Consider the following 26247-nt stretch of genomic DNA (forward strand, 5'->3'; position numbering starts at 1 on the left):
AAATCAACCATTAAATTAATATGGACAAGCTCCCGCAAACAATGTCTCCTATATGATGCTTATATTTTTACCTGGTTGAGATTTACACAGACTTCTACTGCATCCTTTGGTCTGTTACATTTCAGAAAGGCAGCTACAGCTTGTTCACACATTCCCACAGTAACAAACTTATGGCTTATATCCTAAAAGATATGGAAAGGTATTATTACATTCTAGAAGAGTAGCAGCATACGATATCAAAACTCCTTAATCTCTAACAAATTAAATGTGGCAGGTGCTGGCAAAGAAACTCATTTGGGATGTGATATTCTAGTAACCAAGATTAATCAAGGCAATTATTACCACCATCGTTTCTGGTGTTTTATTCTTTATATTGTTGATATACTTGTTGAAGTATATCAAGTTAACATAAATATATCAAGTTTTATAAATTTAAAGAGTAACCTGTGCTGTGCTGTGCTGCTTTTGCTTTATTATGTACAGAGAGCCATTTCACAATCACAGCCCCTTTGGGTAATTCCATCTTAAAAATGTGTTAAGAGTATGACTGCTGTTATTTTTGTTCTAAAGGTCATATATGACCAAAAATATCATTTTTAAATTTTATTGGATGGCATTATATTTTTTAATTAGATTTTCCTTTCAACATGAGAAACAACCTGGTTTTTAAACTTTCCATTTATGTCCTCAGTATTTTTACCCTCAGTAGAATCAGATCAGGAGGATTTATTTTTTCAGATGAAAAAACTTGCTCAAATCAATAAAATACAGAATACAGTCCTAAGCATATGTAACTAGAAACAAGTCTCCCAGAACTTAGCAATAACACTTAGACTTATATACCACTTCATAGTGCTTTGACAGCCCTCTCTAAGTAGTTGACGGAGACAGCCTACTGACCCCAACAACATTTTACCGACCTTGGAATGATGGAAGTCTGAGTCAACCTTGAGCCGGTCAGGACTGAACGCCTAGCTATGGGTAGAGTTAGCTTGCAATACTTCATTCTAATCACTGAGCTATTATGGCTGTTAATCGATTTCATTCAAGATAAGCAGCTTACAGTAACTAATCCCAAAAAGCTGCTTTTTATACTCACTGGAAGCAACTTGTTATTTTCTGGAAGGGAATTGGCCAAATTTTCTAATGCTTGATAGTCTTCCAGCATATAATAACATTCAGCTAAACGCTCATGGTTTCTGCCTTGTACAAAGTAGGGAACTGCATTCGCCCTACAATGGAGAGGGGGAAAAAAGGGAAATGGCTGATGGTTTGTGTATATTGTTAAACGTGTAATGAATACTCAGGGTATAATCAAGTAAAGGCATGATTGCTGGGAAAAAAAGTCCAGTTATTTATAATTCTGTAACCTAATTTTAACAGATTTTGCACTAGAGTCATTTTATACTTCAGTTTCTCAAAAGAATAATTCTCTATTTCCCTGCAAACAATTTCTTTAATTAAAATTGCAATCGGAGAAATACATAGTGCTATTCCATTTTCATCCTTTGCTCTGCAAAATGCAAAAAATGCTCCATCAAAGTCAGTCGCAATCACAATTCCACAACTGCAATTGGTCACAACCGGAAGTTACAAGCATACCATTTCTGCCTATCGGCGAAGTACTCTCCAATTTCATTGTGCGCCTGTTCAAGGAGGCTGTCGTCTCCATGGCCTGAGCCTGTTTGCAACAGCTGCACTACTCGAAACCCATTGCCTAGTTTCATTCGTAGGTCAACGGCAAGATCTCTGTGAATGTGACAAATAAGACAACTTTAGCAAAACAACAACAACAACAATGCTATGTTCGCTTAATTGTAGAAGTTGGGCATCAGACTAGAAACCGGGAGACAGTGAATTCTAGTCCCACCTTAAGCACAAAGGTGACCTTAGGCCAGTCACTTTCTCTCAGCCCTAGGAAGGAGGCAAGGACAAACAGCTTCTGAAAAACCTTGACAAGAAAACTTCAGTGACTTGTCTAGGCAGTTTCCAAGATTCAGACATGACTGAATGGGGGGGTGGGGGGGGAAGGTAGCAAATGAAGAAAGTATTTACTCAAATCACATCTCAGTGGACAATCAAGATCTCATCTCCTTGGCTTTGGCATCATTGGCAGTCATAGTGGTGCATTTTACATAACCCAGTTTTAGAAATTATTAGATTATGGTTAGAAATGCTCTGTATTTTGTAAAGCTATGTCAAAGCTATACAAAATATTCAGCTTTCAGCAGCAAAGTTGATAATCCATGGGTCTGTGTGTATGTGTGCAAATGACAAAGGGAGTGTTTGTGTTGTTGTACCACAACTCTATCTGTTGTGTACATGAGTCAAAATGTCACACACATGTATAAAAGGGGCAGAGCCTGAAGGGAGAAACAACACGAAGCTGCTTTTGTTATTCAGACATCTCTGGACGCCTCTGAAAACAACTTCAATTCAAGCAAAAAATTTCAATGCTGCAGATTTAAATTGGCTAGTTTGACCTTTCTGTAATCCTCCTTCATGCTTCATGTTCTTGTTAGTCTTTCTAAAGAGTCCAGTTTGGGAAACGTAATTTATGTATGCACTTACACTTTAAAATTAATCAGTTTAAAAACATGTCTTCCCTCCATCAAATGCTATTATATACTTGGGATTTTTTTTTACTCTTAATTAAATTTATCTAGGGCAATTTACCTTCTATCCATGTCCAAATACATTCTTTCAGCTTCTTCAAATTTTCCAAAATAAACGGCCACTTCAGTTTGCCTAAGTGCTTCGCTCTGGAGATTGTGAAGGCGTTTTACAAACTTAATACCCTGGTAATTTTTATAACGTACAAAAGCTTGCTCAGCAGTGTGAAGATCAAGTTTCTGGAGAGCTGTTTCAGCCAGGAGACGCCTGTATAAAGTACACATAGTTTATATCTACATAGATATCATCTTTATTTGGAATACAGATAGTCCTTGACTTATGAGCATTTGTTCAGCGACTGTTCAAAGTTATGATGGTGCTGAACAAAACGATTTATGAACCAGTCCCCAACCTTATGACCATTACGATGCCCTACTGTCATGTGATTAAGATCTGGGCATTTGCAATGCATTCACATTTACAACCAGTTGGTAAATGCCCTGTGATTCTCTTTTGCGATCTTCTCTGCTGGCTTCCCCAGGAAGTCAATAGGAAAGTTGACAGGGTAGATCACAAGCCGTTGCCACTTTCTAAAAGGATCCTTCCTGTCTTTAGGGACTAGCTGAAAAAGCTCTGTGCTGAAATCCAAGAGGATTTTGGCATCAGGCATTTCAGCCAGCCCCCGGAATCAAGTGATGTTTAAAACCAAAAAGGATTTTCAGCCCTGGAGGATTTTCAGTCCCAGATACAGAGGCTTCAGAAGTGACTGGCATGGTGGCTTACTGATGAAAATTCTGAGCCTCCCACTCAGAAGATTGAGTTCAATCCTAGGTAGCAAAGGATGTTTTCCTTCTAGGGCGTGAAGAAAACATATTTGCTGTGAACTCCACATAGGCATCAGGAAGGGCATCCAGCTAGTAAACGTTCAACTCCATCCAGTCACCCTGACTATACCCTGAATTAAGGAATTACAGTGTCATGAAAAGGGAGGTCTTTGTTATGGAGAAGCCTCTTGACACTTGGACTGAAAATCCAAGTGGTAATGAGGCCTTTGCACAGACACCCTGACCCTCCCCCATACCCTTGAAAACCCTCTCTGACTCATGCTGTACCCTCATGCTCCTGCACCATAACCCCATGGACCCACTCAGACCTTCTCATATATCCCCTTACTCCCTCCCTCACCCAGAAGTATGTTGGGGTTTGCAACTTGCTGCCGGCTTCCCCACTGACTTTTGATTATGGGAAGCCGGCAGGAAGTTGCTTCCCTTAATGATCAGGGCTTTCACTACCTGGGATAGCTGGTGTGTTGTTGATAAGGAAGGGGACTGCACTTTTCAACAATCCTGCTTAGCAATGACAATCACAGTATTCCACGAAAAGCTTCACTATTTCAAACATTTTAGTTGAAGCCTACTTCTTGGGATGTGAAAGCTAACAGTCAAATTTGAAGAGAGTGGCATGCCATAATGAGTAGCTTAAAATGTTGTGTGTATAATTCTTCTGAACTTACTTTTGAAGCATATTTAGTCCTATTAAATTTATCCTTCAAAATCACAAAACTGTAAGAAGTCTCTGAAAATCTTTGTCCCAATTTTCACCTCTGCACTTTCTCTTGTTTCTTCTATTTTTCTTTTTAAGTAGGATAATTTAAATTACTGGGAAAAAAAATCTCTGCCTGACCATTATAGAATAATGGATAGTCATTATAAAATAACTATCCATGGTTTAGGAGAAATAAATAGCCCTGAAAAATTTCCCATAATTTCTCTATGTCCAATATTCTCTGCCAGTAATGTTTATTCTAGGAATGTGATAGGAATTACTGCAAGCTACTATTATGAATCATTATACTGATAATACATAAACGGTGTAGGGAAAAAAATGGAAATAGATTTTTACCAAAGCCTTGGATGTGAATTTTCTTCAATGAACTGAGAAGATTCTGCAATCCCGGCCTCTTTAACAATAGCCTGAGCATCTCGTAGTGATCTAATATCAAAATGTATTATGCAGTCCTTATTAGGGTGTTCAGGATTCTATTTAAATAGAAAAAAAAAATCTCTTACTCATTTCCATTCAAGCTATTTTTTTGCATGTGGCATTTTCTTTGATTAAAATGTATTTTTCTTTACTTACCTTTAATATTTCATCCAATAAGACAGATTTGATTTCTAAATCTTCAAAGTTGCAAATATATCCAGAAGTTTGAATGGGCTCCTTGGAATATATAAAGGTAATTAATGGTAAAAGAAAAACTTAAATGCATTTCGGAAAGCCTATACAAAGTCTCTTTGAATCCTGCTTAAAAGATTTTTACCCATGCTATCATAGTTTCTACACCTGCAATTAGAATGCTCAAGGGATTGAACACCATAGATTGAAAGCCCAAGTATTTGAAACTTTTACATCAGTGACTAAGGGACAACTATGAGAATAAAAAGTATCAATTAAAACAGATAGGACTGTACTTGTTCTGAGGGATAATCAAAGATGACTCCAAAGATAATTCAGACAATTGGAAGATATTCAATTTTGGTGATAGCCAAAAGATGTGAAGACAAGTTAATTATTTCTCACCGCATGATTAGGGTAAAAAAAAAACCCTCAGAGAAATAACCGTTATACTTTACTTGTAATCTTCTAAAATGATAGTCTATCTTTAAAGATAAACCATGCTAAACCAAATATTGCTATTGTTCAATACTTTTATGCTCAATAAATGAATGTTTAATTCATTTATCACCTTATAAATGGTCAGATGGAGAGGCACCGAAGGGGTGGTAGTGGCAAAAATCAAAAGCAGAACAACTCCTTGAAAATGATTATTCAAGGAACCTTTAGCCTATTTAAATGACCTTCATCACTTATTATCTTTCTGAAATTCAAAGAGGTGGTTATGATAGTGATCACAATTAAATTAATATTTTTTTTCATTATTGTTAGTTACTTTACCTCCGGATCCAGGTTTCTAAACACATACATCTTTGATTTCTCCATCGTGGCAAACAAATCTGGATTATCTTTGGCCCATTTCATATCCCAGACATCTTTGCGTTCCAATTTGAGTTGTTCACCGACTCCTTGGGATCCTGAACCATCTGTTACTCGTGTATCCAAGTCAAAGAAAGTCAGCAAACCTGACATGTCTATGATAGCTACACGACTGCAAACATAACAAAAGCAGAGGAGAAAAAAATACTTTTGATTAATATTTCAGTGTTAAATTAGAAAGCAACGTTTTCTCTGGATACCTCTTCAGCAAAAACAAAAAGAATTTTAAACTGAAGTTTGCTATGTAATACAAATATAGAGAATTTCTCCTCACTTCTAAGTTGCTTCTAAACTAATTTGTTCAAACAAAATTTGACATTCCCATCGTAGTTGCTCTTTACCTGTTTTAAAATCTTGTTTTCAGTATAGAACATTATCTACAAGCCTTCAAGACCCATTTAACCAATTTATAAGACCTGTAATTAAAAAATTGAGAATTGCTTTAATAACAAATCTTTTTTTTCTTACCTAGACTTGCAATTCAAAGACATTTGGTAGGGCCGACAGTTTAGGATATATTTTCGAATTAAACCAACATTGGGCAACCTGTAACTCTGAATGGTGCCAGATTCTCTTCCCTAGGCAAAAATAAATAGTGAGGCACTATGAAGCAAAACGATTCCTCATTAGAGGCACTTAGTAAGGCAAATAGTGTATCATGTCATTTAATAAACCTTTGCTGCACTTCGGAAAGGCTTCTGTATTAATATTCAGATTAAATTAGTAACTGGCTAAATGAATAATTGGTGCATACCCGCATGCATATGTTAGCTTAACAAACTGACATGGGAGATCTTTTTGCCTGTGCATCTAGCATTCCTTCCTTCAAAACACATAATGATTATAGAGAATTTTTTAGTCATAATTAAGAAAATACTGTTGTTAGGTTTGGTATAAGCCAGATTCTTAAACTACAAAATGCAAAATATTTGTGCAGATTGTCTCTCCGAAATGGGTGACTGTGTTTCACTCAAGTTTTGTCTGTCAATTTATTTTTATACAAATGATGCATAGCTCTAATTCTGTATTTCTTAACTGTTATTTTAATTATCATCCAGAAAAATATTTAATGTGTAAAATTCTTCATGTATGTGGTTGCATTGTGCTTTTATGTAAAATGTTGTAATCCCTGCTGGGGTTAGGCTGAAACACTTGGCCTTCAATTTTCCAATAAACTAATTAGAATATTGTTAAAGTATCAGGTACTGTACTCTCTCTCTGTGTTGTTGCAGATTACCTTTCATTATAATTTTTCCCTATTCCTAATACAATTCTGTTTATTAATGGACAATATATAAATTCAGATCCATAATGGCTAGATACACTACTTACTTTTAAACTAATTTTACTCTTCTCAACTGCTTTAAGAACTGTTATATTTGAAAAACAAAGAACAATTATTGCAAAATAAAGCAAAATTACTTCTCGATTACTTACAATAATCAGTGTCTTATCTGATGCAGTTATTGCACAAATAGGATCCCTTGTTCCCTGAAACCATATAAATAATAAGAGTGTAATAGGCAAAATTAACTTATTTCTCTAGAACAAGATGCAAAGCAAGCCACTAGGATAGGTGAAATAACATTAAGAAATGTTGCTGAGCTATAACACAGAACATGTCTTTTTAAATAAAAAGGTGACTTCATCTTTAAGTTGGAAATAGTAACCCATAAACAAACTTGGCACCTGGAATTCAGCTACTGTTTAAAAGGGGAACTTACTTGTAGGACTTTAGCATAGTCAAGAGCTCCATCACCTGCACCGGAAGGACTATCATCCACATGGTAAATCCTAAAAGAAACCAAGGAAATATTGCACTGCAGTTTACATTGAGAAAGGATACAACAGTTTGGGATAACCTATTCAAATAAAAGAGTTTTAAATTCTAATTATGACGCCTTGCATCAGCATACTTTCATTTTCCAAGAGAGATCTATTTACAAGTAACAAATTATTTCAATTGCATTTGCAATTACTCAAGGAACAGCCATTTTAATTCTTTTTAGATAAACATTCCTTTAAATTGCTTTTGATGCTTTGGTGACTACATGGACAGTTATGCAAGTTCTTGACATCAATGTGGATGTGATTTTCTACATCCTTCTCCTAGAAAGTATTTTTTTTCTCCTGCTAAGGTTATTAATCAAATGTGATAAAATCACCATAAGTGGCAAGATATTCAGCACAGGATAACGAGGTAAGAAACAACAACAAATGGACAAACCTTTCCTTGCCTTCTTTTCTGGTCCGTGCTACCTGATTAATTTCCATTGCTGTGAGCTTCTTGTCTACACGGTATTGCCAGATATAAAATGCTTCTTTTGAAGCTGCTATGACTTGGGTTTTGGTCATTGTAACAAACAGTGGGGCTATTATAAAATTCAAACAAAAAACCCAAATTAAAAAGTCACCCTACAAAGGTGATGGGCGGCATAAATATATAATAATAAATAAAATAAATAATAATTAGAACAGGACCAACAATACTTTGATGCAAATTCATCTAGTATCAAGATGCGAACAATGAACAATAACATTGAAAAGCTTTTGCAAAATTGTTGTGCTTAAATTAAACATATTAGGACGCATAAGTTCTTTTAAAAAGCGTAAATATTTTTGTAGTCTAAGGACTGAGTTGTAGTTTGGAAGAAAAATGTGTCATTTCACCTTATCCACCAATTCACAAGATGAGTGATGTAAATTATATTAATTATATAAGGGACTGTCTCTCAGCCACAGACCTACATTCACAATAAGAATATAATATTGTCCATCTTTATTATTATAATATGATCTAGTTTAGTCTATACTGAGTATCATATGCTGAGTCAGTTTAGGAACTGGGTCTAGGGCAGTGATGGGCAACCTTTTTGGCGTGGTGTGTCAAAAATCGGCAAAAAATCGAGCATAACTCGCGTTGTGTGTCACTTCGACAAAAACATAATTTTGCGCAATTTATAGTTTAAACTACAAAAATGTATAATTGCAATATATAATTGTATTTAATAAACCAAAAACAAATTATTTAACATACCTGCTTAGTAACTTCTTTGTTAAGCGCTTTTGCATGCTGAGCTATGGAGTGAGCAATGCTCAAACTTGCAGAGTTTAAATTTGTAGAGCCTTTCATAAATTTAAGGATGGAGTTAGATTGGCTCTTATAAAGGTGTAGCTTCCTGGAAATGTATTCCCTCCTTTCATCCTCACTTTTTTCCAAGAGCTGGGAATGATTAGTTTCAAAATGTCTATTTATATTCCACGTTCTGCTTACTAGCGTTTCAGTACATGATCTGCCATTTTTTTCTATAATGCCATACATCTCGCTCCATGTCTCTTGAAAGGGTCTGCCACTGCCACTACCACTCCCTTTACTTAACCTTTGTTTTTTATTTTTTGGGTGCTCCATCAGTGGGCCAGTGACAGCAGATAGAATTATAGATAGCCAATTAGGGGTTAACTAGCCTAACAAGCTAACACAACCTCCCCCTCACTTATCTCAGTTATTGTGGGCAATTACAAGTCCATGGCACCCCAATAGTTGCTGCTAATGGGTCTCACAGTTCCCGTTGGCACTCCGCTGTTCCCTGCTGTGGTGCGGTCGTAACCGACAGTCCCAGGAGTAGACTCTCTGTGCCGGCCTGACTGGAGAGAGGCGCGCACTGTTCCCGCGCTCCTCTCCTGCGGGTCCTCCCTCGCCGCGCTGATGACGTGTGTGCGCATGGCACGCACGCCTTACCAGCAGCCCCTGCGCTCAGAAAGGGGCGGCGGCAATACAGTAAGTGAGTGTGGGTGGGGGAGATCACACGTCCCGCCCCCCCCGTTCCTCTAGCACAGATTTTTTCATCCTCGGCGGCCGTGCAGGAGCCGAGGATGAATCGCATGAAATCCTGTGCGTGTCACCCCAATGGCTACGCGTGTCAGCACTGACACGCGTGTCATAGGTTCGCCATCACTGGTCTAGGGAAATATATTTAAAACAATGCAGAAATCAGAAAAGCTTAAGTAAAACAACTTGTAACTTGCAACAAAAAGTCTACCAAATAACCAGTGTTAATGAGGACAGCAGACTGAGAATAATGTTCACACAAACATATACAGATATACATTAAATATTTGCTTACCAATATCTATATATTTTGGATCCAAGGGTGTGCCAATGGAATTACAAAGCACAAGTACATACTAGAGAAAAATAAAAAAAACACATGCAATTATTACAAGAGAAATCCAACACTCCAATATAAGTCAATATTTTGCATGGATTACATAAAGAACAAAGTGAACAATTTATTATTTGAAAATATAACCATATTTTTAATACACTGGGGAAGAAAAAAGCAGCAATACCCATACTTTATTAGCATTACGTTAAAGCCTTTTCAATTTTAAAAAATAAACATAGAGTTTAAAAGACTCCTGTTCAGAAATAGAAGCACCTGTGTTATGTAGAGAGAGCCATCAGTCTCTTCCTTTGTACTACAATATATCTTATATATTCTTGCACAAATCAAAGCCCCCCACCAAATATTATCATTTATAATTAAAAGAAGTACAAAATCTCAAGTGAGAAAAATGAAATATCATAAAATATGACAATTGTGCAAAGTGGAAGCTTTTCCAAGATTGTATTAATTTCAAGATTTCCCCACTAGAGGCCTCTACCCCCTTCTTCCTCCCCATTGTCCCACATAGTCCAGTTTATTCTGGACAGAGTTAACAGTCACAGTTAGCTGCCTTGGTCAGGTCACTATGATCTTGGTCTTCTGTTTATTTAGTCCTCTCTGACCCTTTAAGTCTCCCCCTATGTGCATTCGTGCCTCCTACTAGGCTTATTTGCCTACTTTTGGAATTAGTGCAGGCTTGGCTTAGCCATTACAGTGTTTTGTTTCATTGTGGTTGTGTTCCAGCTGCAAGACAGTATTACTGCCAACCTCCAAGCTAAGCTCTAAGCATCAGCATGAACTCCCAAGCTGAGCTTCAAGCAGTGCTGCTACGTAATGTGGCTCTTGACCCAGAAGCTTCCCATTTAGGTCCTTGTAAGCAGCAGTTGGCAATGTTGCTCAGGTCTTGCCAATGGCATCCCTACTTCCTTTCTCTTTCTTCTCTTCACATGAATGTCTCCCCAGTTACCTATCTCTTTTTATCCTAAGAGTCATATGAGATAGTTATGAATATCTTCAGTAGGAGGGTAATAAACCAAATGAGCACATCTATTTTCTACTCTGTATAATTTTGCCACTAGGCAAAATGATTCTATTCTTATTTATTTGTATCCCACCTTTATTATTTTTACAACTAACTCAAGGTGGTAAATCTATCCAACACACCATCCTCCTCCTAGTTACCGCACAGCAATCCTGTGAGGTGGGTTGGGCTGAGAGTTAGTTACTGGCCCAAGGTCACCCAGGTGACCTTTCACAGCTAAGGTGGGAGTAGAATTCATGGTCTAAAAATCACATATTTCTGATTTTTATATTACTTTGGATTTTGCTTCTTGTTTCTTTTACTATAGTTTATTATTTAGAATATCTATCATAAACCAGTCTAGAATAACTGTTCTGAAGAATTAAAATAAAACATAAATAAACTTTTTTTCCAGAGAACTAAAGACAGTTGTGTAGATATATGCATGAGGATTATATATATACATTTCGACCTATTTCACCCTATGTGAGTAGATAGTGATTTTTCTCATCTAGCAACATCTGTGAACCAAGAAAAGACAATTGCAGGAATTATAATGAACCAAGGTATGGTTTATACTAATTGCTTCGTAAGAAAATGCTATTTTGATAGATGTATCGATATAACCACCACCCTATCAATTAAGGCAACGTTTAAAAAGAATTGTTTTACCATTCCACCAACGGATTCTGTTTCATCCTCCTCCTTTGTAAGCATTGTGCAAGAGAGATGAGAAATAATGTTTTTTTTTCCCAAGAAGATAAAGCAGTAGCAGTTACAGCTAAGTATAGCAGAACATTCTTGCCTGAATCATTTGGATTTCTGAAGTAGATGCTGCTGTATGTGGTAAACATTTACAAATTTCTAAAATGCTGTCACATACAGAAGGAATGGACTTGTACTTTGTTGAAATCAAAGGTAGTACAGGCTGAATACTAAGAGGAATTTCACAATTATAAGTGCTGTTATGCAACAGAACAGTTTGCCCAGAAGAGTGGTACACTCTTTACTGGATGAATTAGGGCAGGATGGGCACCTATCAAGAGATGGTTTAGGGGATTTCTATACTGAGGAGAGGATTACACTAGGTAACCTATAATATTCTTTCCAATTCATATGTTCAATAGTGCTAGGAAGAATTTAGAATTTCATGATAAGAATTCAATTATAGATCAAGAAAGCATAACAGTTGGGACTAACAGATAAGATGATAAAATAAGCAATAATACCTGTAATTGATTTTCATCAGCTTTAGTGGCCAGAATACAGAAGTCTCCACAGGTTGTTATGGAGATTAAACTCTTGACAAATTTCAAATACTTTTCATTGTTTTTTATATCCCAGAAGACAACACAATATTCTGGACGGTCAGGTCGGGTATATGCATACACTACTGTGTTCGTGCAATAACCCCACTGTTAACAAAAACAATAATATTAATATACCTCAATAACATTGTAATACAGTATGTAGAAATTTACTTATAAAGTCAACATTGATGAATATCATTCTCATACCGATAATTAATCCCATTTAAAATTTTTAACACTGTAGATAATTATTATTTGTGAGAATGGTATAGGGTCTTGAAGGACACTCCCTCCCCCCCAACTGATGTTTTGAATCACAATTCCAATAATTGAAATAGAATTTATAGCAATAAAAATAATCGTAACTAGTGAACTATAATATACCAAAAGCCCACCCAAAAACATATTGAGTAGTACAGTAGCAAGTAGGTGCTCAATTAGAACCTGTTCAGGGTCTGATAGTATTTTAACATGTTCCTTACCTTGTAGTCTGGTCGAATATTTGCAAAATAAATACAGTGATCAATAGCTAATGCTATTTTTAAACCACCTCCTTCCCAAGATAAAGCCGATACTTGTTTCCCTGGAATCTTTAAGGTACGCAAATGCTGAAATGACATCAACCATAAATTAGCTGCATACTATTAGAAGTATTTTGAAAATAGAGATAAATAAGTAGCATATTGAGTATTTTCTTGGAAGTTACTGAAAGAGGTTAAATGAGCAAAGAAAAATCTTGAGAAATATTTATCTTGAGTCTTAAATTTTAAAACTGTATCTTCTAATAATGTTACATATTTATGTGAATAAATTACTTGAAAGTTGATTACTTCCAATGTAAACCTTACTGTTTTGAATATTAATTACAAAAAAACCCCAGATATTAACAGGTTTGAATAAATGCAAAGAAACCCAGATGACAAAAATATCACCTCAATCATGTGAAAATGTTTTGAGAAAATCATATTTACATTAGAATTAGATAAGCACACCATAGAAAAACAACCGTAACTATTTTAAATAAAACATTACAAATGCTAATGTTAGAGGATATAAGTCATTCACAATATTTTCACAATCACTATAACTGAATTATAAATCAAAGTCTTTATGTGATTCATTCATTCCACCTATAAGGATAAGTACTGTATGTTATATAAGCTGGTAGAAAGATTTAGAGTAGCCCTCACTTCAACTTTACAATACTGCTAATCTTCACAGCACACTTTTCAGTATAAGATTTCAATTTTTTGACTTTTGGAAACACTGTCCTATTTGTTTTTCTGCCAAACGTGTTGAACATCAGTTATCACTTGCATATTAAAAGGAGGGGTTTTTTTCATCCACATTTTGTGTACACAAGTTACAAAAGGCAGTCTATAAGACTTTTGGACTGGTTATCCCAGATGTTACAGAGGAAAATTGGTAGTGTGCAAGTTTAAGGAATATTTCTCGGCCTTTACTGATTCTATTCACTTCTCATAAGTTCAAAATGGTTTGAATATTTTGGTTTTTCAGCTATCAATATTTAGTTCTTTTTATTTTACACTGAATATAGAAATAGGAAAATCCACAACATCCATATTTTTTACCTCACCAAATGGAGAATAGAACTGCATAACATTGATATCTTTATCTTGCACAGGTATCTTCTGGACGCCTGCAATAGCCAGCATGTTGCCACAGTGGTTCCACTGGATGGTCACAACAGTCAGGGCCGCATCAATTAAGACAGGATCTGGTTGTTGTTTTAAATAAACAAACAAATACTGATATAAAGGGCATATACAAATATATTAAGGGAAAGATAATTCTTACAACAATATTTATTCCTTGAATGGAATATGGAAATGGAATGGAATATTCTTTATAGCCAAGTGTGATTGGACAAACAAGGAATTTGTCTCCAGGACATAATCTCTCAGTGCACACACAAACAGAATAATGATAAGTCAAAGTTATGTGTCTCACATAAATTGTAAGACACAATCATAAATCATAAGATACAAACAAGGGATAAATCCTAAAATACCAATAAGAAAAGATAGTCGGAAAGCTGAGAAAATGAGAAAGATGAGAAAATGGGGATGGCAATAGCATTTTGACTTATGTACCACTTCATAGTGCTTTATAGCCCAAAGTGGTTTACAAAGTCAGTATTTTGCCTCCCAACAATGAGTCCTCATTTTACCGACCTCAGGAGGATGGAAGCCTGAGTCAACCTTGAGCCAATGAGAATGGAACTGCCAAACTGCTGACAGTCAGCACTCAGCAGAATTAGCCTGCAATACTGCATTCTAATCACTGGGCTACCATGGCTCTTTAAGAGCAATAGCAATGCAACCTTACTACATGAATAGGAAGGTTTCTTTAGGCCTAAGACAGTGCTCTGGGAGTTAGGTGTTCAGCAGAATGATGGCATGGGGAAAAATATTTTTGTGCCAAGTTGATTTGCATGCAATGGCCTATAGCAGCATCCTGAGGGGAGAAGTTAAAAACATGTTATGTCGAGAATGTAGGGGGTCTTTAGATATTTTCTTAGCTCTCTTTAGACAACTAAATTTATGGTACTTCTTTACAACTCTTAACCACAATGTATGCTTACTTTGATCATTCTCATGTCTCATTATTTGGCATCTTCCATTGTCAAAACAAATGGCAAGGCAAGGACAATCTGGTTCTACATAGCCCTCTGTTCCTGGGTACCAAAGGATTCCTGCAATGCTGAATGCTCCAGTTACATTCACCAAGCAGTTCATTTTCATTTTCATCTATAATAGTAATTCAATATACACAGGTAAATATATATTTTCACAAATCTAATTATTGTCTGATTGGCTGAACACTATTTAACTAACAAACATTTAAATGAGCTTACTCATAAGTAAGTGAAGAAACGTGAACCACATAACAATAAAATCAACTTAATATTAATATGTAAATCACAAAATTCTTTTTAAAAGTGAATTAAATAACTTTCTTTTCATATAAGATTTTTTTACAACAGATGTATTATAAGAAATAACTAGAGTTCACAAATCAAGGTGATGTCCCTTAAATCAACTTCACAAATAGGCTAATTATTAGGCCTGTGTTATGCTATATTAAATAGTATAATATACTACTTTAAATCCCTGTGATGATTGGAAAAATATTTATAAACTCTGCAATTGCAGAATTAAAAACCATGGTTTTATATCTTATCACTGTAGATTGTGCTCGAATGCTTAGAAAAACATTTCTAACACCTGGATACTAAGATATCCGAAAGGTAATTACTTAGTACCATGTTTCCCCGAAAATACGACATGTCCTGATAATAAGGTCATGCCACATTTTTCGGGTGGGCAAAAATGTAAGCCCTCCCCCCAAAATAAGCCCCCTGGACAACCCCTTCCTCCAGCCAGGCAGAGTGCCACGCACTGACATAGAGGTATGCCAAAGGCGCCAAGCGGCAGGAATGGGGTGGGGTGGGTGGGGGCAAAGGTTTGTGTTGCTTGGTGCCTTTGGCCTACCGTTAGGTCGGTGAGCGGTGCTGTGCCCAGCTGGAGAGGGGGGTTGCCGGGCGGTTGCTCTCTTGCGAGCGGGCTCCTGAAGAGCCGGGCACAGCCTCAGGGCCGAATAGCTGTGTTGCCCTGCCGCAGCAGCACTACACAACAGCCATGAGGTGACTATGCTCATGAGCAGCCACCCGGCAACCCCCCTTTCCAGTTGGGCACAGCGCCATTCACTGATCTAGGAGTATCTCTAAGCCGTGTGAGCGCCTATTCGCCGCCCTCCAGCTCCCACAGCTTGGCGCCTTCAGAATGTCCCTAGGTCAGTGAATGGGGCTCTGCATGGCTGGAGAGGGGAGTTGCGCAAACGGCTTTTCCTCTCCCAGCTCGCGTGCCTCCCAGCCTCACGATGCCCTTGCCTAACTCTCCCTGCAGAGCCAGGGCATCTCCGCTGCCGCTGCTGCCTACCACCGCCGCATGGCTTTTTCTGCGGCTTCCAAAGCATGGAGGTAGGATGCCGAGTCTTCCGGAAGTTGCCACTCTGGGAATACGCTCTATGGTTGTACGCTCTGGAAGTACGCTCTGCTGGCAGCCAGCCCACAACCATAGAGCATACTCCCAGAGCGGCCACTGCCAAAAGACTCAGCTGCGGATCTCCGGAGTTTGGAAGCCGGAGAATAGGTTATGTCTGGAGTGCTGCCGCAGCGGCAACAGCCTGGCCTGGCAGGGAGAGCTAAACCAGGGCATGGTGAGGTCAGGAGGCACATCAGCTGGGGACGGAACAGGCACTCGCGAAACCTCCCTTTCCAGCCGGGCAGAGTGCCATGCATTGAGCTAAGGGTATCCTGAATGCACCAAGCCGCGGGACCTGGGGGGAGGGCAAAGCACCACGCGGCTTAGCACCTTTGGGATATCAGTGGGTCGGTGAGTGGTGTTCTGCCCGGCTGGAAAGGGGGGTTGCCAGGTGGCTGCTCGTGAGCATGGTCACCTCATGGTTGGTGTATTGAGCTGCTGCGACAGCACAACACAGCCATTTGCTCCTGAGGCTGCGCCTGGCTCTTTGGGCATCCGCTCGCAAGAGAGCCCCCCTGATAATAAGACCCAATCAATATTTTGTGGGTCAAAAGAAAATAAGACCCTGTCTTATTTTTGGGAAAACCCGGTAGAATATATCTCTAAACTTACCATAAAAGTCCCATTTTTGTCATAAATGTGTATTTCTCCATTGGCCATTCCAAAGAGTAGAGTTCTACCATCTGGAGACCATGCAACATGGTGAAGCTGTACTTTTAAATCCTTTCCCCAAATACGATTCCCTTTTAAAGGAAAATAAATTCAATTAATCTCACAACTAGGACAAAATGTTCAAAACTGAAAATATTAAAAATGGAAATTGGCAAAGAATTAAATCTCTTAAACAGGAATGAAAGCTTTATTTCTTTTTTTATCAATTCCTCCCTCTAAAAGCTACCTTTTCAAAATTACTGATATACATTCTTGAATATATAAACTTGGATCTACATATGTGATTCTTACTGTTGATAACACTACCCTTCAGTCTTCAGTTTCTTTTTTGTGCTGTGTTGTTACATACCATTCTGTTTCAGAAGATCATCTCGCTCAGCATTAAATGTATAAAAAAATAAGGATTATGGAAGACAGGAAAGTTCCATTCTTGGAACACAACTCTGTTTCTTTCACAGTGACTAAAGTAGGAGATTACTGTATTTTTTGGAGTATAAGACACACCTTTTTCCCTCAAAAAAAGGGGCTGAAAATCTGGGTGCGTCTTATACACTAAATACAGCATTTTTGCCTCCCGAAACAGAAATGAGCCAAAAACGGGCAGGTTTTTGCCCAATTTTAACCTCTCCCCAGCTCCCAGGAGCACTCTATAAGCTTTCTAAAGGCTATTCATGCCTTTTTTTAAGGGTGGGGGGGAAATGGGCCTGTTTTCATGAAAAACGGGCAGTTTTGGGGCGGTTTGCAGAATGCAAAAACTTCTTTTTAAAATTTGCCTCTTCAAAACCTTGGTGCGTCTTATACTCCGAAAAATACAGTAACTGAATCAGGACTTATAAGCTTTAAGAAATTATGTCAAAAACGGAAATGGAATTGTACATCTTCATAATTATACATTAACTTAAATATATGCCTATCTATCTTCTAATAAAGCTAATTGGGTTATTTAAAAATGATATTCATGTACTGGGAAAGCAAAAATTAAATGTGACTTAATTTCAAATGTTTCTTTTAATATGGAAACAAATGATAAAGTAAAATATATGGAAAATTCCTTCTCTATGGTTAGATATTGCCCAGTGAATCTAAGTTATTGAAAAATAGTGGCATATTCTTTTTGGACAGCAATCATTCTAGTGATGGTAACGTATCTTGGAATGGAACTATTTGAAGGGACACGTGGGAATACATGGTTTAACCTCTTCTGCTCAAGGACAAATGAACATTTATGACCCCTACACTTTGGGCGTTGGGGGCTCCCTCCCTCAGCTTTGTACATTGAACAGAAAGACCGGATAGAAAACTGCACAGTTGTTGAAATAAGTTTCAAATCCTACATAATCTGAAAATTACAGCTATTGGGAAGATCTTAAATGCATTCTGCTGAATATGCGGAAACATACTCTCAGTTCTTTCTTTCCATTCAAGATATGGGAACCTAGAGATGGAGTTAACAGGGCAATTGTGCAAGGGAATGATTACTGAAGGGGGCTAACACTATAAGAGTTATTAAACCTTTAAAAAAACTGCACATTCTATTAACATAAGTAGTACTTTACCATCCACAGAACCAACAATTACAGCACCATCTTCATATATGATGCAAATTTTCTGCCCATCAGCATTCCATCTCATGCTTCTAACCACTGATTTATTTCTATTGTTGATCATCTCCTCATACCAAGCACCTAAAGCCAAAGGGGAAAAAAATCATCCATATCTACCACAATCTTATTTTTCATCTGAACATTTCTTATTGAGAATAATACAAAAGGAATTATTTGCAAACTCAGTGACTTCTATTGAGCTGGACATTGATTCATGGTTATTGTGTCACTGCCATGAAGTTGCTCTGAAGAGCATTCCAACCCTGAGAAATGGAACTGGAGGTGCCGAAGAAGGAACTCTTAAAAACTGCTCTTCAATTCTCCTTCCTTAGCAAAAGGAAGTTTTGATGTGTATGCAATAACGTATTTTTGTTTATGCGTTTCAGATGTTCTTAAAAAGCTCACGCAGCTCTAGATCGCGTCTGGGTGCTTGTGGTTTTTCATTCTGCTCCTTATATAAAGAGGCTGGGAAACGGAAGAAGCTTCCCAAATATTCTAGTATTAACACATGGGGCCAAAGCAATATATTTAGTTGGTGAGAATGCCAACGTGATATTAATTTAAAAATAAATCTCTTAGACTAAATTGCAATATTATTTGGGGGGGGGAATAAATAATTCTTTTTAGAATCTTTGAGCTTACAACTAAAGAGCCAAAGGTATAGTGTAGAAAGCTTGGAGCCAACTAGGAAATAAAATGCCACAAATATATAATAGCCATTCTCCAGTAAGTCACCTACCTTTATACAGCATCCAAACTATAATAAGTCCATGCTCGTCACTACTAGTTAGCTTTTGATATTGTTCATTCCAAGTCACTACTTGCACAGCACCTATAAAATTGTATAACAATACTGTTGAATTACACTAGTAACAACAAGATTATTTGGGGGAAAAAAATTTTCTATTAAAAATAAGCATCATATATAAAGACTGATCCAAACCCAGCTTACAACATAGGGACTGTCCTGGACTCACGATTCCTGCTTGATGAACAGTTGTGGCTAGGAGAGCCTTTCTTAGCACAGCTTTGGTTTGTGCATCAGTCTCAGACTTTCCTGGTTCACAACGCCCTGTGCTTGGTCACTGAAGCCCTAGTTTAGTGATGGCTAACCTTTTCCGGACCGAATGCCCAAAGCATGTGCACACCCAAACCAAGATGCAATGTCCGTGTGGCCCCTATGCATGTGCCCCACTCCTGAATATGCATGCACGCATCCCCGAATGTACCCCATCCCCCATGGATGTGCACGTGCCCTCCCCCCCCACGCATGCACAGCAGAGACCCGAAGACCAGCTGGCCAATGGGAAGCATGTGTGCATGCACAGTGAAGCTGAATTGGGGGCAATGGGTCACGTGCCCAAAGAGAGGGCACTATGTGCTACTTCTGGCACGGATCACGGATCTATATATCCTTGTCGTTTAAGGAAAGCATCATGACTTTTGAAACAGCTACTTTTTTCCATCTCTTGAGATGCTCCCTTTCAAAAACTTGGGCTTACTGTCGTCAACAGGGTAATCTCTGATACTTCTTTTCATCTGCAGAGTTGTGCTGTCAGTGGCTTCCCCCATTGACAAACCTTCTAACACCAGGGCTTACAGAAGGTTATTTCTACAATCAGTATCTCAGCTAGCATCAGCGGGGCTTCAGAAAGGCAAAGATTTCCTTGTATTGTTCCAGTCCTTTTAGAGGAACTTGAAGGTAATTGTATCAAATGTGCAAATAATCAATTTCTTACTGCTAGCATAACCGGCATTTTGTTCTGATTATTTTTGCATTCTGTGTGAATATATTCTGAACGATGCATAGGCTAATTTGAAGTTGCAAGGAGAAAATTTTCAGTATACAATGAGAGCTGAGGTACAGGCATATTTCTACTTTATATCCATATCCATATCCATCCAATATCCCTGAAAGCAATTTGTCTTCTTTTATATTCAACAATAGATATTTCCATAATATTATTTTATTTTTAAGCTTGCTAATTTATATCCCAAGAAATTACGGGAATTTATCTGTTAGCAATTGAAAGATCATCACTGAAACTATCATTTTCTAAACAAATTAGTAAAAAAGCAATTTTATTTTACTGCACAGTATAATTCGTACCTGTGTGGCCCTCAAGAGTCTGATTCATTGAGAGATTGCTAGGTGCAGCAAGTCCTTTTAATTTGGCTTCATCTAAAAGCAAAACAAAACCTCACATAAGACATGAATCCTAAATAAACTAGCATTTATAATTTTTACTAGCTTACTTTTTCCCTAGATGGTGCCCCCTTTCAATTAATCATAATATTTAACCTTTGTATGTCCTGCAGAACCTGATGAGGGAGAGGAACTGAATGTCCTCTTTTGCTCATTAAAAAGAAGTTGAAATCCCAAATCCAACTTCTCTTTTTTTAAACAGTATTTTGATTATCTAAGCATAGGAGAAGGAATGTTAGAACTTGAGAGCAGAGTTAAAAAGAGGGATCAGCTTAGAATCCCTATATAGCCACAAGAGGACTAAATCCAGCCTCTCTTGAATTCCGTTGACCCTTATCTAACTATATATATATATATATATATATATATAGATAGATAGATAGATAGATAGATAGATAGATAGATAGATAGATGATAGATAGATAGATATAGATATAGATATATAGATATATATAGATATATATAGATATATATAGATAGATAGATAGATAGATAGATAGATAGATAGATAGATATAGACATAGATAGATATAGACATAGATAGATATAGATATATAGATATATAATATATCATTTATTTAGTTAATTGTAAATGACTACTAAACTTGAGCTAAAGGTGAATATCAAGAATCAGAATCAGTACAATATAAATCATTGAATGGAATTATAAAGTATAAGTTCATTCCATATTACTAAAATATTTCGATAATTATACCTGAAATCCTGCCTAGCACCAAAGGATTAAAAAAATGTCCATAACAATTAACACCTATAAAATAACATATTGCTTGTTATCAATTATATTAAGATTTTATTAGGCTTTGCATGAAAAGTCCTCAAAAGACCTTTTCTGTAACTTAGAAAAGATATATCCTTTATTCATACTTTTGATATTGAATACTTCATATTCTGGACTCTCATCATTGAGGCAATTTTGCCTACAAGTCATCCTCCATTAACAATGGAAATAGGGCCTGGAATTTCTGCCCACTAAGTGACGTGGTCATAGTTTTGGTCTTCCAATGTCCAAAATCAGTGGGGAAGCCAACAGGAAGTTGCAAATCCCACGTGATTTGCAAGAAGGCAGGAAATGGCTACTGCTGGGTGGAGGATGGAGTGTGAGGGTGAGTAGGTGGTTGGTTAGGCGTAGTAGGTTTAGGGGTGTCTGTTGCTGGGTGAATGAGACTGTCTGAGGGTGCAATTCGTCCCAGAGTTATGGTGTGTCCCCCCCCCCCATTCATGGCCAGGATGGGGAGCCCAGCAGAGTGAGGCAGGTGAAAATGATCATCTGCTGGGGGAGGTGGCAGGAGTGATGGGTGGGTGTGATCACAAATGCGATTTGGCTCAAATTTTTTATCATGTGACTGCAGGGGTACTAATGACCTGTCACAATTCAATTTTTTCAGCATATTCATAATGTTCAATAGTTACAGAAAAGACCTGAAGTGAGGATTACCTGTACTTTATATGAATAGGAAAACTGCAAGTTACCTAACTCTGTTATTTAATATACAGGGAATTTTAATAAAATCTGTCTCAACAAAATGTGTCTCAACTACATTTCATATTGTTCAGGTTAGTTATACTAATGTTCCAAAATATTGGAAGATTAGACTATAACAGAGGTTGTGGGATTGTCCTAGAACAAATAATGTGAGCAATGCTTGGAGAGAACAAGATTGACAAGTTACAACACAGCAAAAAAAAGAAAATCACTGTGTGCCCCAGGTTGCCAACAAATTTATAATGTTACAAATGTCATTTACCTGCTTTTGTTTCTAACTTTAAAACTTTCAGTAGACCATCTTCACCTCCACAGGCTATATAACCTTGGTCTTTGCTCCAACAAATAGATCTAAATCTAACATTACCAGGAATTGTAATCTGAAATAAATACATTTTTTAAATAAAATGAAAGCAATACCAACACCGAAACTGGACTCTAATTGTGAATTGTTCCAGCAATTAATTTAACTTAAATCAAAACTGGCATATACACTATTTTTAGGTACAAATGTTTTATGGAATATATATATACAAATAACAAGCCTGCAACAATTATTAACAATTTCCAGAGGTGCTCTGCTTTTAAACTTGTTCATGTAGCATATCTAAAAGTAAAAATATTTGACACAATAGCTAATTTTACATCAACATCAAAATGGGAAGTGAGGTATGGCGGTTCTGAAAATGTCTGCAAAATCAAATCAATATTTTAAAATTTCTCAGTTTTAATTTCTAATACAAAAAAATATTGATAGATTTAACCCACATAAACCAAAAAAAAATTCTGTACCCAATTTTTAAGAATGAGACCAAATAGTTTGAGAACTGTTGCTATATAGAATAACTTATTCCTTATATAATAATATAACAATAACCATTAATAACATTCCATATTATTATGCCATATAATATTGTATAATATTATATCAATTAACCAATCAGAATAGAGCTGGAAGGGACCTTGGAGGTTTTCTGATCCAACTCCCTGGTCAAGCAGGAGACTTTATACCATTTCAGATAGGTGGCTGTCCAATCTCTTCTTAAAAATCTTCAGTAATGAAGCCCCTACAAGTTCTGAAGGCAAATTGTTTCTTACTATTAGGAAGTTTCTCCTTAATTCCAGGTTGATTCTCTCCTTGATTAGTTTCAATCTATTGTTATGTCTTGCCTTCTGGTGCTTTGGAAAGAAAGTTGACCCCCTCTTCTTTGTGGCAGGCCTCCAATACTAGAATACTGCTATCATGTCACCCCAGTCCTTCTTTTCTCTAGACTAGCCAACTTCTTCATATACTGTATTTTTCGGAGTATAAGACGTACTGGAGTATAAGGTGCACAAAGGTTTTGAAGAGGCAAATTAAAAAAAAAGTTTTTGCACTCTGGAGACCTCCCAAAAATGGCCCGTTTCTTTTTGCAAAAAATGGGCCTGGTTCCCACCCCCCCCAAAAGGGCATGAATAGCCTTTAGGAGGCTTGCAGAGTGCTTTGGGGGGGGGGAAACGAGCCAAAAATAGCCCGTTTTTCACGAAAACAGGTCTGTTTTTTGTCAAAAAAAGGGCATGAATAGCCTGAAGGAAGCTTATAGAGTGCTCCTGGGGATAGGGGGGAGGCAAAATTGAGCAAAAAACAGACCATTTTTTGCTTATTTCTGCCCTCCCCAGCCCCTAGGAGCACTCTGAAAGCCTCCTAAACACCATGCACAGCCATTTTGGTGAAGGGGGCGGGGTTTGGGGAGCCAAAAAATGCTGTATTCAGTGTATAAGACGTATCCAGATTTTCAGCCTCTTTTTTGAAGGAAAAAGGTGCGTCTTATACTCCGAAAAATATGGTATATCTGTCTCCAAGCCTTTAATCATCTTAGTTGCTCTTCTTTGCACCTTTTCCAAAGTCTCAGCATATTTTTGTAATGTAGTGACCAAAACTGGATGCAGTATTCCAGGTGTGGTCTTACTAAGGATTTATAAAGCGGTACTAATATTTCATATATGGGACTCAGTGGCTAGGACACTGAGCTTGTTGATCAGAAAGGTCAGCAGTTCGAATCCCTAGCGCTGTGTAACAGAGCGAGTTCCCATTACTTGTCCCAGCTTCTGCCAACCTAGCAATTCGAAAACATGTAAAAATGCAAGTAGAATAGCAATAGCAATAGCAGTAGACTTATATACCGCTTCATAGGGCTTTCAGCCCTCTCTAAGCGGTTTACAGAGAGTCAGCATATTGCCCCCAACAATCTGGGTCCTCATTTTACCCACCTCGGAAGGATGGAAGGCTGAGTCAACCCTGAGCCGGTGAGATTTGAACCGCTGAACCGCTGATCTAGCAGTAGCCTGCAGTGCTGCATTTAACCACTGCGCCACCTTGAAAAATAGGGACCACCTTTGGTGGAAAAGTAACAGTGTTCTGTGCGCCTTCTGCATTTAGTCATGCTGGCCACATGATCACAGAGACATCTTCGGACAGCGCTGGCTCTTCGGCTTTGAAACGGAGATGAGCACCATCCCCAGAGTTGGGAACGACTAACACATACAGTATGTGCAAGAGGAACTTTTACTAATACATGTGATTTTGATTCTATGCCTCTATTTATACAACCAAGGATTGTATTAGCTTTTTTGGCTGCCGCCGCACACTGCTGGCTCATGTTTAAGTGATCATCCACTAGGACTCCAAGGTCTGTCAGACAATTACTGTTTTTGAGCAGGTTTCACCTAATCTATACTTGTATCTTTGGTTTTTTCTGCCTAGGTATAAAACCTTGCTTTTCTCCACATTAAATTTCATTTTGTTGGATAGGGCCCATTGTTCAAGTCTGTCAAGATCCTTTTGGATCCGGAGTTTGTCTTTTGGGGAATTAGCTATTCCTGCCATCTTAGGGTCATCTGCAAATTTGATGAGTTCCCCTTCTATTCCCTCATCTAAGTAATCTCCTGCTTGAGCAGGGGGTTGGACTAGAAGACCTCCAAAATCCCTTCCAACTCTGTTATTCTGTTTTAACTGGAATTTCAACATCCCAAGTTAATGTCATTCCAAATTGATTTGGATCACTGTAAGTAGAAACTACCAAATAGAATTTTAGTCTTTCTTAGTAATATTTTAATGAAGATATTAGCATTTTAGAAAGTATTCATATCTGCTTTCAAGTTTTTTTTTATAAATTAAAGCCATTTCCTTTGAGGAAAGGATAAGGCTAGATTCTGAAGTCCTTGATTAAAGTAGAAAGTGTTACAGAAACAAACTCCAGTGGGAAATGAGGAGATGCAACATAGTTTAAGAGGGTCTTTTCACAAATCTAACAAAATAAAGACTTTGTGTCATTTATTGTTTGTTTTGTTACTTTCTGATGCATCACCTGAACCGGGAGGCCCTCACAACAGTCACTCGCGCCCTTGTGACCTCTAGACTGGACTACTGCAACGTGCTCTACATGGGGCAGCCCTTGAAGAGCATTCGGAGACTTCAGCTTGTCCAGAATGCAGCCGCGCGAGCGATCGTGGGTGCACCTCGGTTCACCCACGTAACACCTATCCTCCGCGAGCTGCACTGGCTGCCTATTGGTCTCCGGATACGCTTCAAGGCGCTAGTCGTCACTTATAAAGCCCTTCATGGTATTGGACCTGGGTACTTGAGAGACCGCCTGCTGCCAATCACCTCCACTAGACCGATTAGATCCCACAGATTAGGCCTCCTCCGAATTCCATCCGCCGGCCAGTGTCGACTGGCGACTACTTGGAGGAGAGCCTTCTCTGTGGCTGCTCCGACCCTCTGGAACGAACTCCCCGTGGAGATTTGAACCCTCACCACCCTCCAGGCCTTCTGCAAAGCCCTTAAAACCTGGCTGTTCCAACAGGCCTGGGGCTAAAGAGCTGTTGCCCCTGCCTCGAATGGTATGACTGTTGTGTGTTTTTAAATTATGCATTGTTATGTTTCGTTTTTATTTTTTGTCTGTACCCCCCTTCCCTGATTTGAATTGTGAGCCGCCCTGAGTCCCCTTCGGGGGAAAAGGGCGGCATATAAATATAATCAAATCAAATC

At 37.8% G+C, this 26247-nt stretch overlaps 1 protein-coding gene across 1 annotated transcript in view; it reads right to left on the reverse strand.

Annotated features, from left to right (window-relative positions):
- WDR35 (WD repeat domain 35) overlaps positions 1 to 26247 on the reverse strand; it is a 38418-nt gene that overhangs the window by 9665 nt on the left and 2506 nt on the right. Inside the window, exons 2-22 of the mRNA XM_032212447.1 lie at positions 22480 to 22597; positions 20618 to 20689; positions 19247 to 19339; positions 18460 to 18588; positions 16844 to 16974; positions 14770 to 14935; positions 13757 to 13902; positions 12647 to 12772; positions 12084 to 12269; positions 9792 to 9852; positions 7895 to 8039; positions 7392 to 7461; positions 7105 to 7158; positions 6136 to 6245; positions 5569 to 5779; positions 4753 to 4833; positions 4516 to 4652; positions 2677 to 2880; positions 1603 to 1749; positions 1100 to 1232; positions 72 to 182 (exon numbers count right to left, since the gene is read on the reverse strand). Coding sequence (XP_032068338.1) covers positions 72 to 182; positions 1100 to 1232; positions 1603 to 1749; positions 2677 to 2880; positions 4516 to 4652; positions 4753 to 4833; positions 5569 to 5779; positions 6136 to 6245; positions 7105 to 7158; positions 7392 to 7461; positions 7895 to 8039; positions 9792 to 9852; positions 12084 to 12269; positions 12647 to 12772; positions 13757 to 13902; positions 14770 to 14935; positions 16844 to 16974; positions 18460 to 18588; positions 19247 to 19339; positions 20618 to 20689; positions 22480 to 22597 — 2631 coding nt within the window. The remainder of the gene's footprint in view (positions 1 to 71; positions 183 to 1099; positions 1233 to 1602; positions 1750 to 2676; positions 2881 to 4515; positions 4653 to 4752; positions 4834 to 5568; positions 5780 to 6135; positions 6246 to 7104; positions 7159 to 7391; positions 7462 to 7894; positions 8040 to 9791; positions 9853 to 12083; positions 12270 to 12646; positions 12773 to 13756; positions 13903 to 14769; positions 14936 to 16843; positions 16975 to 18459; positions 18589 to 19246; positions 19340 to 20617; positions 20690 to 22479; positions 22598 to 26247) is intronic.

This window comes from Thamnophis elegans, chromosome 3 (assembly GCF_009769535.1).
Source record: "Thamnophis elegans isolate rThaEle1 chromosome 3, rThaEle1.pri, whole genome shotgun sequence".
Lineage (NCBI taxonomy): Eukaryota > Metazoa > Chordata > Lepidosauria > Squamata > Colubridae > Thamnophis > Thamnophis elegans.